General features: G+C 40.2%; 1 protein-coding gene across 1 annotated transcript in view; it reads right to left on the bottom strand.

Annotated features, from left to right (window-relative positions):
* Nucleotides 1-543: 543 nt before the first annotated feature.
* Nucleotides 544-16,800, bottom strand: part of pxmp2 (peroxisomal membrane protein 2) — a 49,569-nt gene continuing 33,312 nt past the window's right edge. The window contains exons 4-5 of the mRNA XM_060843944.1: nucleotides 14,054-14,173; nucleotides 544-2,627 (exon numbers count right to left, since the gene is read on the bottom strand). Of these exons, the coding sequence (XP_060699927.1) occupies nucleotides 2,559-2,627; nucleotides 14,054-14,173 (189 nt within the window). The 3' untranslated portion in view covers nucleotides 544-2,558. The remainder of the gene's footprint in view (nucleotides 2,628-14,053; nucleotides 14,174-16,800) is intronic.

Here is a 16,800-nt window from a genome sequence, read left to right as displayed (position 1 = left end):
AACTAGTCACTATAGGCCATGACCAACTGTCCCTAGTAGCCATACACACAGCTGACACGGACACAAATTCGACTGGGACTACACAACGATGATTGGACAAGCTAAACAGAGGACAGTCAGAGAATTCCTAGAAGTATGGCATGCATCCACAGACTATCAATAAGCTCATTGACCTGGACCCAGTAATATCAGCCACTACAACAAACAACCGGAGCTGGCAACCAGAAGCAGCAAAAACGGAACCAAATAAATCACAGAAGATAGAGTACAGCAGCGCTTCACAGGAGGCTCCAAAGCACTGAAGATGTCATTGAGACAGGGGACAAAATGTCTGCAATTCAACTTCCCAGCGCAGCAAACATATCCACAACCACGATAACTTTGACTGCATTTAATGTTGCTCAGCACAACAGAGAAATTATAGTCATAGTCATAGAGATGTACAGCATTGAAACAGACCCTTATGAAATACAGATTCTCAAAACTCAATGGCTGTAGAAATTTCATTAATTTATTAATTTGTGATTGTACTTTCTTTTAAAAAATCCTTTACCATTACCACAAGTGTAACTGAAGCCTCACGTACAATATTTTTCCAGGACAAATTTACTTTATCCATAATAAAAGACAATGATTCAGGTATTTCATACAGTGTTATAATGTATACATATCTTGTTGGCTATTTCTTTACAACATACCATGATATGCAACAGTACTACATGATAAATCAAATCATAGCATAGCACTTTTGCTTTAGACATACAGGGTGGAATTTTATAGAGGTCTGAGCAACATGGCTAATGGTGAGATTTGTGACAGGCCAATCTTGACATTAGGAGCAAATAGCTGCATCTTTTATGCATTTGCCATGCTGCAAGTTGCCAATTATGGGAACCATAGCTTGTATGTACAGTTTCCTATCTTACCAAACACCCAAACTGGGCATAACAAAATCTCAATTTGGAAATCACAGCTGGTACCTAGTAATTTCAGCTTACCATTGGCTGCAAGGAGTCCTATTACTCAGCACTAAATAGCATCTCAGGGCACAATCCATGGACTCCAGCCACACAGCCCTTATCAAAAGAAAGTGGCATCTGCCATTTGCAAACACCCCACGATCACCATGGCACTTCTCCAATTCATTTGCAGGATGCTGAGGAACACAGATTCTTATTGCAGGATGCACTGACAATTAGTTTTGAAAGGTTGCAACAAGGTTACTTTGCACACAAGGATTGGTACACAGCTCATAGTTTGGATCAGGCTGCAACTCTGGATTGTTCAGTTGCTGGCTATCAATAAAAGGTCATATTTGGAGTTGGCCATTTGCTTGCAGGAGTTGTGGTGATCGCCTAATGGAATATGACAACATGGGTGTCATCAGATAAAGAGTAACAGTGACTAAGAGATCGTGTTTTGACAGGATTTGCTAAGAACAGGTAAACTGTATGGCATGATGGTTAAATGGTAACTGAGGTGAGAGAATAGGGTGGTACCTGCAAGGCAGTGTCAGTCGTGTGCCATGAAAAGCATGGCTTTGTGGCAGCTGTGCCATCATGTTCATGGTTGAGGGAAACACCAGACTGCCAATGCTTGACCAGATGCACAGTGGCCTTTCAAAGATGACATGGACATGGGGGAAATATCAGCCTTTCAGCAGATATCCACCAAGTGGGGAGTTGTTCTGGAAAAAGCACATGGCAAGATGTGACCAGAATGAAATGTGAGGTACATCACAGTGGTGGAGTAAGTAGTTAATGAGGCATTAAAAAAAACCTAAGAACTACACTTGCTAGAAATCAGAAATTGTTGGGAAAATTCAGCAGGTCTGGCAGAATCTGCAGAGAGAAAGCAGAATTAACTAATCAGCTCCGGTGAACCTTTTGCACAACAGCTTATTTGGAAAAAAATATAGTAAGAAATCACTGTGGACCTCATGGCTTGAGTCCCTCCAAACATTGAACACAACTTGCACTTTGCCAAAAAATGTCATACTTTGATGATGGAATCTATCAACTGTTTGAAATGAAACTACCTCAGAGCAAGTAATTGATCAATATATTTGGAAATACAAACAAAATTCCTGAGCACATTTAGTAAGATTACAATATTCATTACCATCAGTGAAAACTGTTAGGATGGAACAAAACTTTGACTTCAGGTGGCCATCTTGCTTTGGTCTGGCAGTTTACATCTGAAGCTGAATCCTTGTAAATACAGTCTAAGATCAACTGTACTTATCACATGCAATGTACAAAATAAATTATACAATTAATAAATGTTAAATCATTAAAAGTCACTAAAAATAAGCTGTTTTGTAAATTCTGCAGGCTGGCTTGTTCTACATCTTGTTATTGTCACGACACATTTCACAGTTCCTTCTCCAAACATAAAAGCTACCCATTAGATATTTTGTGAAAACACTGAAAATTATGTTAAATTTAGGATTTGGCCAAGGTTCATTCATTGTATTTATCTTTCCAAAGTTTTTTTTAATATAAAAGAGTGGAAGAAATCATTCTCAGGAAGTTCTGGTCAAGGTTAATACTATAGCATCATCTCTTGATTGAAGCCAGGTAGGCATACCAGAAAAGAGCCACAAGATTAGCAAATAGCACACGGAACTGTAAAAAAAAACAAAATAATCCAAAAATTAACAGGAAATTTCATTGCAACAGTCACAATATTCATCATCTAGTCATTAGTTTTTAAATTAGAAGCAGATTAACACCATGACTGACCTAGCATTATTCCCATGTCATTGTGGGTTGAAAGCTTTGCCTTAATGGGTTTTGTATATAATTCACTCAAGAAACAAAAAAAAAATCAATTGGTTTCCTATGGTCTGTCAGAAGAGACAACTGTTGAAAGCAGAACTTCTCACTTGAGTAATTGTGGGCAGGGAGAGAAATTCAAAAGGCTTTTCAGATTCCAACTCATTTAATCACCTTAGGAGAAATATTCCCCAATTCCCAAAGTAAGTCAAGAAAGATTCCAGGAGATTAATCCATTTTGAGTAATTTAGGCTAAATCAATAGGTTACAGAGTGCTGTACAGGTTAGGGACCAAGCCTGGTAAATGTAGTTATTTGGTTTTGCATGTTAACTCCAGACAAGTGCATACCATGAAAGATACTGAAGATTTCTGACAAATTTGGGATTGTGAAGATCAATTATTCATCATTAAGGTGCACAAACAATGTGATAAAATGTTTGGAAAGTAAATTAACACTTACATCTGAATCAATAAATTCTAATCTCTTATAAATAAGAGGGACTCTCATTCTCTATCTCTCCCCTCATCTGAGGCTTGGTAAACCATCAGATTAAACCACGACTAGTCATTCCTCTCTACTGACAAGAAGCCCCATGGTCTGGTATTGACTTAACCAATTTATAAACATTCAATTATAATCCTGTTTTTTCATGTAGGACAAGATGACAACGGACAAAGAATCAGAATTAAATATCAGGAAGCATTTCTTTCAACAGATTTAGCACCTTCTGGAATAGATTGTTAATGTACAGTATTCAATAAGTATAAGAACCCTCTAGTTCTCTGCAAGCAAACTAAATGGAATCCAGAAAGTAAGGCACATCATGATAGAAGACAAAAAATGGATCAGTTTGAATTAAAAGTATTTGAAATACCACAGGGTCCTGGAGCCTTTGAAAGGTATGGCCAATTTCCCAGGGTTTTTAGTGGTCCAGGACATTCCATTAGGGGTTGGGTGGGGGTTGGGGGTGGGGTGGTAATGGGTCAGTGCTCTGTGTGTACCATATCTGGATGGGGATGATAGAATTATAATAAAACTCGTCATGGCAAAGTAAAGGTAAACTAACATTCCACATCCTTCTTGAGCTGACAACTGTAACAACTGACATGATTGACCACACCAGTCTCTTCCCATGCTTCTCCATTGTCATCCAGCTGGTTGGTTCTATTCTTATCATTCAGTTATAGACAAAAAACACTTGCAATGGCTTTCTTCTCATTTCAAAATTATCATCTCCGCCCCCATCAAGAAATTATTTTTGTCCCCTCTTATTTTGCATCTGCGCACTCTCTTAGTAACATCACTCTAAAACATCAATAATTTCATATGTATGGTGGCAACATCCAGCACGACCCCATCAACATCTCTATCATTATTGCTAAATTATCAGATTTGCATATTTGGCATCCAGTACTGGATGTTCAGAAACTGCCTCCAATTAAACATCGCAGGACTGAAATCATTGTTTTCCATTCCACTCCAAACTCCAGTCCCTGGTTATCAACTTCATTCCACTCCTTGGTATAGTCAAATTAAATCAGTCAACCCCATGATGAGCTTCCGACTGGTTAGCCATCACTAAGTTGAGTTATTTTCACAATCAGGTACTCAGTAGCTTGTACTGGTTTCCAGTCAAACAACATCTCAGTTTTAAACCTCTCATGTTTTTAAATCCCTCCATGACATTGCTTCCCCCATATCACTGTGATTTTGTTTAGACCAATAAGTCTTCAAAATATCTGCACTCGACTAATTCTGGACGTTTGAACACAAGTTCAATTGCACTAATGCTCATGATTGTGCCTTCAGCTGCCCTAGGTATAACCCCGGGTATTTCCTCCTCAAACCTCTCCACCAGTCTATACATTTTCTTTCTTTAAGTTTCTCTTTGAAATCTACCCCTTTGACCAAGCTCTTGGTTATCTAACCCAATACATTTTTCATTTCGCTCAAGGTCATACTGTTGTAACATGTTCTGGTGAAGCAGTTTAAAAACAGTATACAATTATAAAAATCTTATTGTCATAGAATCCTTAACGTGAAAGGAATCTCTCTACCCATCTTATGTGAACACCTTCTGGTTGAGCAGACCCATTGTGTGTAGGATGAAGAGATGTAAATACTAATGTAATGTATGGGTCAAGTCAAAGATTGAGGGAGGTGTAGTGTAAAGGATTAATGTGAATATGTAAATACAAACGTTTACAATACTGTTCAAAAGTGACATAAGATTACGTGAGTAATAGGTGATGATATTCTCTGGCAACCTCGCAGTATAGTGAAATCTTGACCTGTATATCATTAGTGTCTAGTATATTTAAATAAAGATCCTATTTAACCCTAGAGCAAAAGACTCATAAAATAGTTACCCACCTCTTCCTCAGACTCAAATTGTGTTCCCCCTCTAAGTTTAAAATTATTGGTTTCTGCATTGGGATGTGCCTAACTGTCATGAAGCACCTTTCTATCAATGCTTCCTCCAAGTGACCACACCCTAAAGTTCAGTATATCCATAAAAAAAGCAACTGGAATTGAGAATTTCATGCACAGAGAATAGAATCACAGATCTGAAATTTATATCTCAGGGCTTACAGTAGTACCATTTCACAACAAAATCCTTGAAGTAGTAACACTTCAAGAAGACACAAGCAACTTTCCCTCATGGAAGTTCTACAAAAATAGATATGGGTCCTAAATTTCTGTCCATGACCTGGACACACCTTTTGCTGAGGCATAATTGCTGAACATGTGGGATCTGACCAGGAACTTCTAGTGTGGGGACAGAGAGATAAACTTTATTTGAGCCATCGTGGGGATGTGGCTCGGCAATTTTGCAAACTATTCTGCAAGTGAGACTTGAACCCAGGTCTCCTGATTCAGAGATAGAGATGCTACCACTGCACCACAAGAGCCCCTCTGGGTCTGCATTGTTTTCTTCTTTTCCTTTAACCATTAATTTCTGAGTTTGCATTATTTCTTTTTTTCTTAGATTGTGCTATTATGCACAACCGACAACCTTCCCACCACCAAATCAACATTACGTTTTTTGTTTTTTTTAAACTTGCTAATCACCACCAGTTAAACACCGATGTACCTAACTGGATATTTACAAACAAAGCCCATTCTGAGAAATGCAAACCATCTAAAGATTAGAGGGAATCTGAGGGATTGAGTCTGTTTTATTCTGGATCTGCATTTTAAAAAACTTAACCTATTTGTCTAATCGACCTGTTCAGAGATGTCATTACACACCTCTGAAGCAGGTGGAACTTTAACCCAGGCCTCTGGGGTCCAGAGCAGGGACGTTACAACTATGCCACAAAAGGGCACATGTCTGCATTATAGCTGTTTTGGCCCCATTCTATTTTCTTTTCATTTGTGGAATGTGGGCATCACTGGCTGGCCAGCATTTATTGCCCATTCCTAGTTGCCCTTGAGAAGGCAGTGGTGACCTGCTTTCTTGAATATCTACAGTCCACCCATTCAGGAAGGAAATCCAGGAATTTGACCCAGCAACAGTGAAAGAATGGAAATTTATTTCCAACGCAGAATGGCTTGGAGGTGAACCTGAAGGTGGTGGTGTTCCAATTTATCTGCTACCCTTGTCCTTCTAGATGGAAGTGGTTGTGGGTTTTTAAGGTGCTGTCTGAGGATCATTGGTGAACTACTGCAGTGTATCTTGTAGATAATACACACTGCTGTTACTGAACAGCAGATGCTTGTGGATGTAGTGCCAATCAAGTCGGTTGCTTTGTCCTGGATGGTGTTATGCTTCTTGAGTATTGAGTGTTGTTGCACCCATCTAGACTATTACGGAGTATTACATCACACTCCTGATTTATGAACAGGCTTTGGGAAGTCAGGACGTGAATTACTCATGGTATTATTCTAGCTTCTGACCTGCTCTTATAGCCACTGTGTTTATGTGGTGGTTCTTGTTGAGTTTCTGGTCAATGATAACTACCAGGATATTGATACTGGAGATCCAGTGATCGTAACACCACTGAATGTCAAGGGGCAGTGGCTAGTTTGTCACTTTTGGTGATGGTCATAGACTGGCATTTGTGTGGTGCAAATGTTACTTGTCACTTGTCAGCCCAAGCCTGGATATTGTCCAGATCCTGTTGCATTTGTACATGGTATCTGAGGAGTTGTGAATGATGCTGAGTATTGTGCAATCATTAGTGAACATCCCCACTTCTGACCTTATGATGGAGGGAAGGTCAATGATGAAGCAACTGAAGATGATCCAGTTACTTTCAGTATCTGGTGGGGGCATACAGTAAGTCGATGAACATTTCTTCAATGAAGATCATCAAAGAAGGGGGCTCATCTTTGGTGCTATGTCCATCAAAACAATCGCCTCTGTGGAGTGGTCCCCTGGAGGTGGTCAATATGCTTTTTGTTTTGCTATCTACTCCCCAGTTTTGACCATGTATGAAAGTCCAGTCTTTTACTTCAGAATAACTCCCAGGATTATTGGAGAGATGTCATTTAAGTTTCTTACGTGGAACGTAACTCCACCCAGAAATTTTTGAGACCTAGGCAAAACATTAGCCCACTATATTCCTTGGAATTGGAGTCCCTTTATGTAGCTTTCATTTTCACTTTGACATGGTTTAACCCATCCATGTCAATGCTGTACGCGAGGTACTTTACCTCGTTTACCTGTAACACACTATTTTCCCCTCATTTGAGCTGGTTGTCAGCCTCACAAAAATGCCCCAGTGCCTCCTCTAAGCTCTCCACATGCAGTAGCTCCTGAGATTAAAACATCACCAGGTAGATTGCCATTCTGAGCACCTCTTGGAGGATGTTCTCCAATACCTTTGAAAGATGGCACAAACTGAAGATACCCTAAAAGGCAAGCAAATGTACTTGTACAATCCTTTATGAATATTTATAGAAACACAATTCCTGATGACTCCTCAAGCTTCAGCTGGAGGTAAGTTTGGTTCATGTTCAGTTTTAAACATATGAGAAATCAAGAGGGCAAAAAGGGTACATGAGATAACTTTGGCAAATACAGTTAAGGAGAATCCAAAGGGTTTTGCAAATACATATAGGACAAAAAGGTAACGAGAGAGAGAATAGGGCCCCTCAAAGATCAACAAGGCGCCATAGGGAATGGGGGTGGGGGGGGTAATTCTAAACGAGGATTTTGTATCAGTATTGTGGATAAGGACATAGAAGATATGGAATGAAGGTAAAATAGATGAGGACATCTTGAAAATGTCTATATTACAGACGAGGAAGTGTTGGAGGTCTTGAAACACATACAAGTGAATAAATCCCCAGGACCTGATCAGGTGTACCCTAGAACTCTGTGGGAAGCTAGAGAAGTGATTGCTGAGCCTCTTATGACATATTTATATCATCGATAGTCACAGGTGAGGTGCCAGAAGATTGGAGATTGGCTAACATGGTGCCACTGTTTAAGAAAGGTGGTAAGGACAAGCCAGGGAACTGTAGACGAGGTAATCTAGACTACAGACAAGTGAGCCTGACATCGGTGGTGGGCAAGTTGTTGGAGGGAATTCTGAGGGACAGGATGTACATGTCTTTGGAAAGGCAAGGACTGATTAGGGATAGTCAACATGGCTTTATGCAGGTGAAATCATGTCTCATGAGTTTTTTGAAGTAACAAAGACAATTGATGAGGGCAGAACGGTGGACATGATCTACATAGACTTCAGTAAGGCATTCGACAAGGTTGCCCATGGGAAACTGGTTAGCAAGATTAGATCTCATGGAATACAGGGAGAACTAGCCATTTGGATACAGAACTAGCTCAAAGGTAGAAGACAGAGGGTGGTGATAGAGGGCTGTTTTTCAGACTGGAGGTCTGTGGACCAGTGGAGTGCCACAAGGATCGGTGCTGGGTCCATTACCTTTCATCATTTATATAAATGATTTGGATGTGAGCATAAGTTAGTAAGTTTGTAGATGACATAAAAATTGGAGATGTAGTGGACAGCAAAGAAAATTACCTCAGATTACAACAGGATCTTGACCAGATGGGCAATGGGCTGAGAAGTGGCAGGTGAAATTTAATTTAGATAAATGTGATGTGCTGTATTTTGAGAAAGCAAATTTTAGCAGGACTTATACCCTTAATGGTAAGATCCTAGGGAGTGTTGCTGAACAAAGAGACCTTGGAGTGCAGGCTCATTGCTCCCTGAAAGTGGAGTTGCAGGTAGACAGGATCGTGAAGGCGACGTTTGGTATGCTTTCCTTTATTGGTCAGAGTATTGAGTACAGAAGTTGGGAGGTCATGTTGCAGCTGTACAGGACATTGGTTTGGCCACTGTTGGAAAATTGCTTGCAATTCTGGTCGCCTTCCTATTGGAAAGATGTTGTGGAATTTTAAAGAGTTCATAAAAGATTTACAAGGATGTTGCCAGGGTTGGAGGATTTGAACTCTCGGGAGAGGTTGAATAGACTAGGGCTGTTTTCCCTGGAGCGTTGGAGGCTCAAGGGTGACCTTATAGAGGTATATAAAATCATGCAGGGCATGGATAGGATAAATAGACAAAGTCTTTTCCCTGGGATCAGGGAGTCCAGACTAGAGGGCATAGGTTTAGGGTGAGAGGAGAAAGATATAAAAGAGACCTAAGGGGCAATGTTTTCATGCAGAGGATGGTGCGTATATGGAATGAGCTGCCAGAGGCAGTAATGGAGGCTAGTACAATTGCAACATTTAAAAGGCATCTGGATGGATATATGAATAGGAAGGGTTTGGAGGGATATGGGCCAAGTGCTGGCAGGTGGGACTATATTGGATTGGGATATCTGGTCAGTATGGACGAGTTGGACTGAAGGGTTTGTTTCTGTGCTGTACATCTCTATGACTCTATCTGACCCCTCTTCCTACAAATCTTCGAAGCATGACGGAGGATATCAGTCTAAGCAGGAAAGTCTGTTGACTGTCAATTCATAATTCCCACAGTGAGACTAAGTTGTCAAGTTTTCTAACTGGGAATACTGGCACAGCTGTTTTAGCAAACTGTACTGAGTATATGATGCCGAGTTCTTCTAGCCTTACTTTGGCACATAGGACGTTGAGAACCAGCCGTGCCTTGAAGTATTCAGGCTGGATATCTGGGTCTCCAGAGATCTTGGTCCTGGTGCCTTTTATCTTTCAGAGGCCTTCTTGGAACACTTTGGGATTCTTCCTCATTACTTCATATAGATCACCAGTACCTGTTTTAAAGACCTATGGCCAACTCAAATGGATTTTCTGAAGCCAGGCCCTTCCCAAAAAATTGGGACCTGAGTCTTGCATCACCCTTAAAGTGAGTCAGATTGTCTGCTGTCCACATGTAACTGGGGTTACAATGGTCCCAATAATACACAAGGGCTCTCCAGTGCAACTTAGCTGTGGTGTCTCAGAGGCTTAAAGGCATTGAAGTTTTCTAAAGGCTTGTTTCCCAATAATAAATGCAACAGTACCTGTGTCTACCTTCATGTCAAGGGAGTGGCCAGGTACTTGGAGTTTTATCTTAATTGGGGCCACTTTGGGAGCAATGGTGCAATTTAGCTGTATCAATTCCTTATTCTCGGTATGAGTTATTTGCAAAGCCCTGTCTTAGAGTAACTTCCCACTTTAGCTTGGGCAGTACGCATTTTGCCTGTTTCAGTGACCTTGTCTGGGATGCACCCTATGACTACAAGTGCGACATAGACATTCTTGATCCTTACTGTATTATGAAGGAACATCCCTTCACTTCTGGAACTTGCAACCTTTGAGTCCAATCCCCCTTCCCTAGCAACCAACATAAGCTGGGGACTTGGCTATATGATATGGGAGTAGCCCAAAGCTGAAGATGATATCTTCTATGGACTCCTGAAGTTCATGAGACCCTTTTTCTGCATTTTTGTGGGAAAGGACCAGATCTTGTTCAATCAGTAGCTTCCTTTTGATCACAATATTATTGATTCCACAAACAAAGCAATTCCTTAACATTTCCTGAATACTGACCCGTACTCACAATGATCAGCCAACTTTCACTGTCTTGTGAAGAATTCACTCTTCATTCCCTCGGAAGTCTACTTGCTGTGTTAAACCCATGGTTTGGAGTCATAGTGCTCCACTACTCTATCTAGCAGATTGTCAAAAGATTTTAACACCAGGGCTGGCGGGTAAGTTAAACTCTTTATGATGCTGAAAGTTGAGGCCCCTCAAGCACTAATGAGAATTACTTTTATTCGCTGATCCACTTTATCCCATCCTCTTCGCCAGTATAGTAGCTCAGGAAGCCCAACCAGAAAGGAACTGCATTGAACACCAAAATAGAGCCACTACCCATGGCACATATAGGCTCGTCCCAGCCTAGGACTGACAGCTCTGCAAACCCATCCCTGATTGTGTTTTATTTTTTCTAGAAGTGCTCTTGCACACAATTGAATGAATAACCACCTTTGACTTTTTTTTAATAGCCACCATCTGTAAATCACCCATGTTTTCAACTGGATAATTTACATGCAAAGAATGTTCAGGGCAATGCAAACCAAAAGGTAAGGGAGACTTAGGGAGAGTGGGAAGGGGCTAAATGAAAATGCAGTCTGGGTCTGCAATTTTTTCATACCCTGAAATATTCTTACACACAACTGAATAGTGTTCTTCCATCACCACATCACCATTATTTCTTTTTGTTTTTAAATACTGTCACCAGTAAATCACTTGTATAGCCAATTAGATATTTACATACAAAGTCCTTTATGGATAATGGGGCTTCTGCTTTACTTTTTTTTCTTCTATTGTTCTATAAAAGAAGTGTTCTTAAACAAAGCTGAATGGTTTCTTTTCCCATCAAAAAAATCACTAACATTTTAACTATTAATCACCATCAGTAAATCACCTATGTTATCAATTCAATATTTACAAGCAAAGTCCATTACAGGCAGTAGGCATCTGATTCTTTTTTTTATATCTGGAAGCGTTCTTACAGACAACTGAATGATGTTCCCACCTCCAAATTACTGTGACATTATTTTTCCAACTACTGACCAACACCAATAAATCAACTATGCAGTCAATTGAATATTTACATGCAAAGCTCATTATAGGCAATGCAAACCATCAAAAGTGAGAGAGGTAAACGGAGAGCAAGAAGGAGCTAGTCAGAGGTGTCTACTTCTTTTTATAGCCAGAAGAGTTTTTACACACTACAGCTTTCCCACCATCAAATCACCATAACATTTTGTTTGTTTTTAATTATAAACCACCATCAGTACATCATCATATAGCCAATTCGAAATTTACATGCAAAGCCCATAACAGTCAATAATAGGCCTGCTCCATTTTCTTTTTTATCCAGAAGGGGTCAGATTTATTTTTAAAATTTTTAAATTCTTTTCTTATACCCAGTAGTGCTATCATGCACAACTGAGCAACTTTCCCAACACCAAAATCAGAGACTTTTCTGTTTTGCTTTTGTGTAAATGATTAACCACCACAAAAAAATCACCAGTGTAGCCAATTAGAAACTTACATGCAAAGCTTTTTTTTGTTTTCATCTATACCCAGAGGTGCTATCACTCAAAATGGAGCAACTTGCCCACCACCAAAAATCACTGACTTCTTTTTGTTTTCTTTTCATTTTAACTACCACTAGTTATCATCCCTTGTAGCCAATGAAACATTTACAAGCAAAGTCCATTATGAACAATGCAAATCATCAAAAGTGAGAGATCATAGGGAGAGAGGGAAGAAATCAAATCAAAATAGAGTTGGAGGGGGAAATAAAGCATTGTATCCCCCACAGTGCCAACTTCTCTCTCAAGGCATCAAAAGCATTGATGGATACCGCTTAGTCCATCTCCAAGAACGCCTAGACATGAACACATGATCTGTTTTCTTTTAAACCCCAAAGTGCTAATACACACAACTAAGTGACCTTCCCATCAACAAAATCACAATGAAATTTTAGCAACATGTTTCCTTTTAACTACCACCAATAAATTACCCATATAGCCAATTAAATATTTACAAGAAAAGCCCACCATGGGCAATGCAAACCACCACAGGTGAAGGGATTGGATAGGGAGATCAGGAAGGGACTAAATCAAAATAGACTTGAATGAGAAAATACAATACCATATCCCCACGAGGCCCACCTCTCTCTGAAGACATCAAAAACACTGATGGATACTGTGTGCTCCCTCTCCAAAGCCACTGGGCATGAATATAACCACAGAAGAGGGACAAGGGATGTGCTTTTTTAAAAATTAGTTACTATCACCAGTAAATCACCTATACAACCAATTGAATACTTACAAACATAGCAAATCAAAAAAGATAAGAGGCTGGGTAGGGAGAGTGGCAAGGAACTAATCCAAATGGAGCTGGAGAGGGAAATAAAGTACAGTATACCAATGGTACCCACCTCTTTCTAAAGACATCAACAGCATTCATGCTTACCGAGTGCTCCTTCTCAAAGGACACTTGGGCACAAACATAACTACAGAAAAGGGTCTGTTTTTTAAATTTAACCTATTTTTATAATCAAATGTTCAGAGATTAGATTAGATTACTTACAGTGTGGAAACAGGCCCTTCGGCCCAACAAGTCCACACCGACCCGCCGAAGCGCAACCCACCCATACCCCTACCCCAACATATACCCCTTACCTAACACTATGGGCAATTTAGCATGGCCAATTCACCTGACCCGCACATTTTTGGACTGTGGGAGGAAACCGGAGCACCCGGAGGAAACCCACGCAGACACGGGGAGAACGTGCAAACTCCACACAGTCAGTCGCCTGAGGTGGAAATTGAACCCAGGTCCCTGGCGCTGTGAGGCAGCAGTGCTAACCACTGTGCCACCGTGCCGCCCTATTACACACCTCTGGAGCAGGTGGGACTTGAATCCAAGCCTCCCAGGACACTGTCACTGATGAGTTCTAGCTGGACAGGCCATTGCCTGTTACCAAGAGAACTCAAGATTCAACAAGCTCCTCAGGAAGATTAGTTATTGATTCACCATGGGCATCGTAGATGTTATCACAGTGACAGAATTTGCATATTTGCCATTGTAACTTGAATGCCCTTTACCTAGATGAATATGGAATTCACTATTGCATGGTACCAATTATTTGCGCAACTGTGTTGATTCATGCTTGGCAGTTTACAACATTTCACACACATACCTTGAAACGGGTGATACCATTTTAATGTTTTGGTCAGAGTTCAATAATCAGGGGAAAACACGTACATGTTGCACAAGCTTCGAAACAATTATATTTGCTTCTGCAACCAAACATACTTTACCTGTGCCGGCACATAATTAATATTAACAAACTGGAAGATTGTCCAAACTTTCCAATTCATTTTTAGTGCTGTCCAGTATCCAGCTTTCATTTTGTCCTTCAATGACTTCAGGTTCTTCCCCTATTACAAACAATATTTTTAGTCATTTTAGTGTATGACATTTTCCAGCATTGCTAACTAAGATGCAGACAAATGATCTCAAAGCACCTTAAAATGAATATTTTTTATATAACAGTGACTTTTGATCTGTGGACACAGGGAATCAGTGAACCACAAACAGGCAGGATTGGTTAGAAAATAATATTTTTGGAGTAGTACCATGGAATTTTTAATGTCCACCTATCTCCAAATCAGGCAGATCAAACCTTAGCTTAATGGAAATCTGGAGAGCGCTTCCAGCAGTTTCTTAATACTGAGGGATACTCCTGAAGAAGGGTCACTGGACCCTCTAAATGTTGACTGTGCTTACTCTCCACAGACCTGCAGAGTTTCTCTAGCAATTTCAGTTTTTGTTTGTTAGGTGAAGGTGATTCATAAATTTGATTGAAATCTTTGAGGAGTTTGCCAGGAGTGCTGATGAGAATAATACATTTCATATGGTCTACATAGACTTTAGCAAGGCTTTTGATAAGGTCCTTCATGGCAAGAAAGTAAGAATCCATGGTATCTAAGGGAATTGGACCCAAATTTTGTCCTGAGGCAGGAAATAGAGCGTGATACATGGTTTGAAGGACACTTCTGTGACAAGAAATCTGTTTCCAGTGGGGAAACAGCTACAAACCCAGAGCTGGGGACCTTGCTGTTTGTGTTGTAGAGTCATCGAGTCATAGAGTTATACAGCATGGAAACAGACGCTTTGGTCCAACTCGTCCATGCTGACCAGATATCCCAACCCAATCTCATACCACCTGCCAGCACCTGGTCCATATCCCTCCAAACCCTTCTTATTCATATACCCATCCAAATGCCTCTTAAATGTTGCAATTGTACCAGCCTCCACAACTTTCTCTGGCAGCTCATTCCATACCCATACCATCCTCTGTGTGAAAAAGGTCTCTTTTATATCTTTCCCCTCTCACCCTAAACCTATGCCCTCTAGTTCTGGACTCCCCAACCCCAGGGAAAAGACTTTACCCATTTACCCTATCCATGCCGCTCATAATTTTGTAAACCTCTACAAGGTCACCCCTCAGCCTCTGATGCTCCAGGGAAAATAGCCCCAACCTGTTCAGCCTCTCCCTATAGCTCAAATCCTCCAACCCTGGCAACATCCTTGTAAATCTTTTCTGAACCCTTTCAAGTTTCACAACAGAATTGTACGCAATATTTCAGTTGTACATTAATGATGTGGATTTAAATATAGAGAGTATGATCAAAAAGTTCAGTGATGACATGAAAACTAGTGGGGTGGTAAATGGTGAGGATGATGGCCATAAACTGCAGGAGGATATCAGTGGACTGCTCAAGTGGGCAAGGCAATGGCAAATGACATTGAATCCATAAAAACATGCAAGGAGAGGGCAAACAAGGTAAGGGATTACACCATAAATGGTAGAACCTAGAAAATGCAGAAGACTGAAAAACCTTGATATTCATATCCACCAACTCATGAAAGTAGCAGAGAGGTAGATAAGATGATCAAGGTGAAATATGGGATACTTGCCTTTGTTAGTAAAATACAAGGGCAAGAAGATTATGCTAGAACTACATAAGACACTGGTTAGCCACAACTGAAGGACTGTGTGCAATTCTGATTACCACAATGCAGGAAGAAGTTGATTGCACAAATGAGGGTTTACCATGAAGCTGCCTGGCCTGCAAAATGTGAGCAATGAAGAAAGATTGGATTGGCTAGGGTTTTCCCTTGGATCAGCAAAAGTAGAGAGGGGCCTTACGAAAATGTCTAAAATTATGAGGGGCATGGATAGAATGGTTAGGAAGTCACTTCAGGTCAATAACCAAGAGGCATAGATTTAAGGAAGAGTTAGAAACTAAAAGGAGAATTGAGGGGAGAATTTCTCACCCATTTGGTGGTGGGGGATCTGTATTTACTGCCTGCAAGGTGTTGAGTCAGGAACTTGTATTACAATTAAACAGTATTTACAAGATATTCACTTGTGTTGCCATAGCCTCCATGGCTATGAGCCAAGAGCTGGAGAATGGGATTGTTGTAATCAGATCTCTGCTGACTGGCACAGACATGATGAGCCTCCTTTTGTGCTGTAAACACCTACTAGTCTATGAAGAGTAGTGTTACAACAAGAAACCAGATTTATTAGTTAAGATCCACAGTTTTTTTTTCGAGGTTTGATGGATCAGACATTTAAATGAAATGATCTCAAAACACGATTTTGTTCTTTCTAGATCACTGAAGACATCTAGACTTACACCAGTTTGTCAAGGTTTGTCTGTGAGGATCTATGAATATGCCATTAGGTGCTTATGGATGTTTAGAAATATTAAAATATTGTTTTGGTGAATGCATTCCTGTTATAACAGATATTGAAGGAAAATGAAATAGGAAGAATTTACATAATGTTTGCAGCTTCTGCGAGAGCTTCTGGTTAGAAGAACAAAGCTGAATGGTAGGAAAAGAGCAAATTAGCATTATTGCTCTACAAAAGATTTATTAAAATTTTAAAAAATCAATCCAATGTTGATTCTCTTGACAGGCCTCCAAAACTCTCATAATTTTTTCTTCCCAGAATACAACAGTGCTGCAATCTCTTTCAGAGCCCATAACTACA

This window comes from Hemiscyllium ocellatum, chromosome 24 (assembly GCF_020745735.1).
Source record: "Hemiscyllium ocellatum isolate sHemOce1 chromosome 24, sHemOce1.pat.X.cur, whole genome shotgun sequence".
Classification (NCBI taxonomy): Eukaryota; Metazoa; Chordata; class Chondrichthyes; order Orectolobiformes; family Hemiscylliidae; genus Hemiscyllium; species Hemiscyllium ocellatum.
This window is presented reverse-complemented; position numbering and strand designations above follow the sequence as displayed.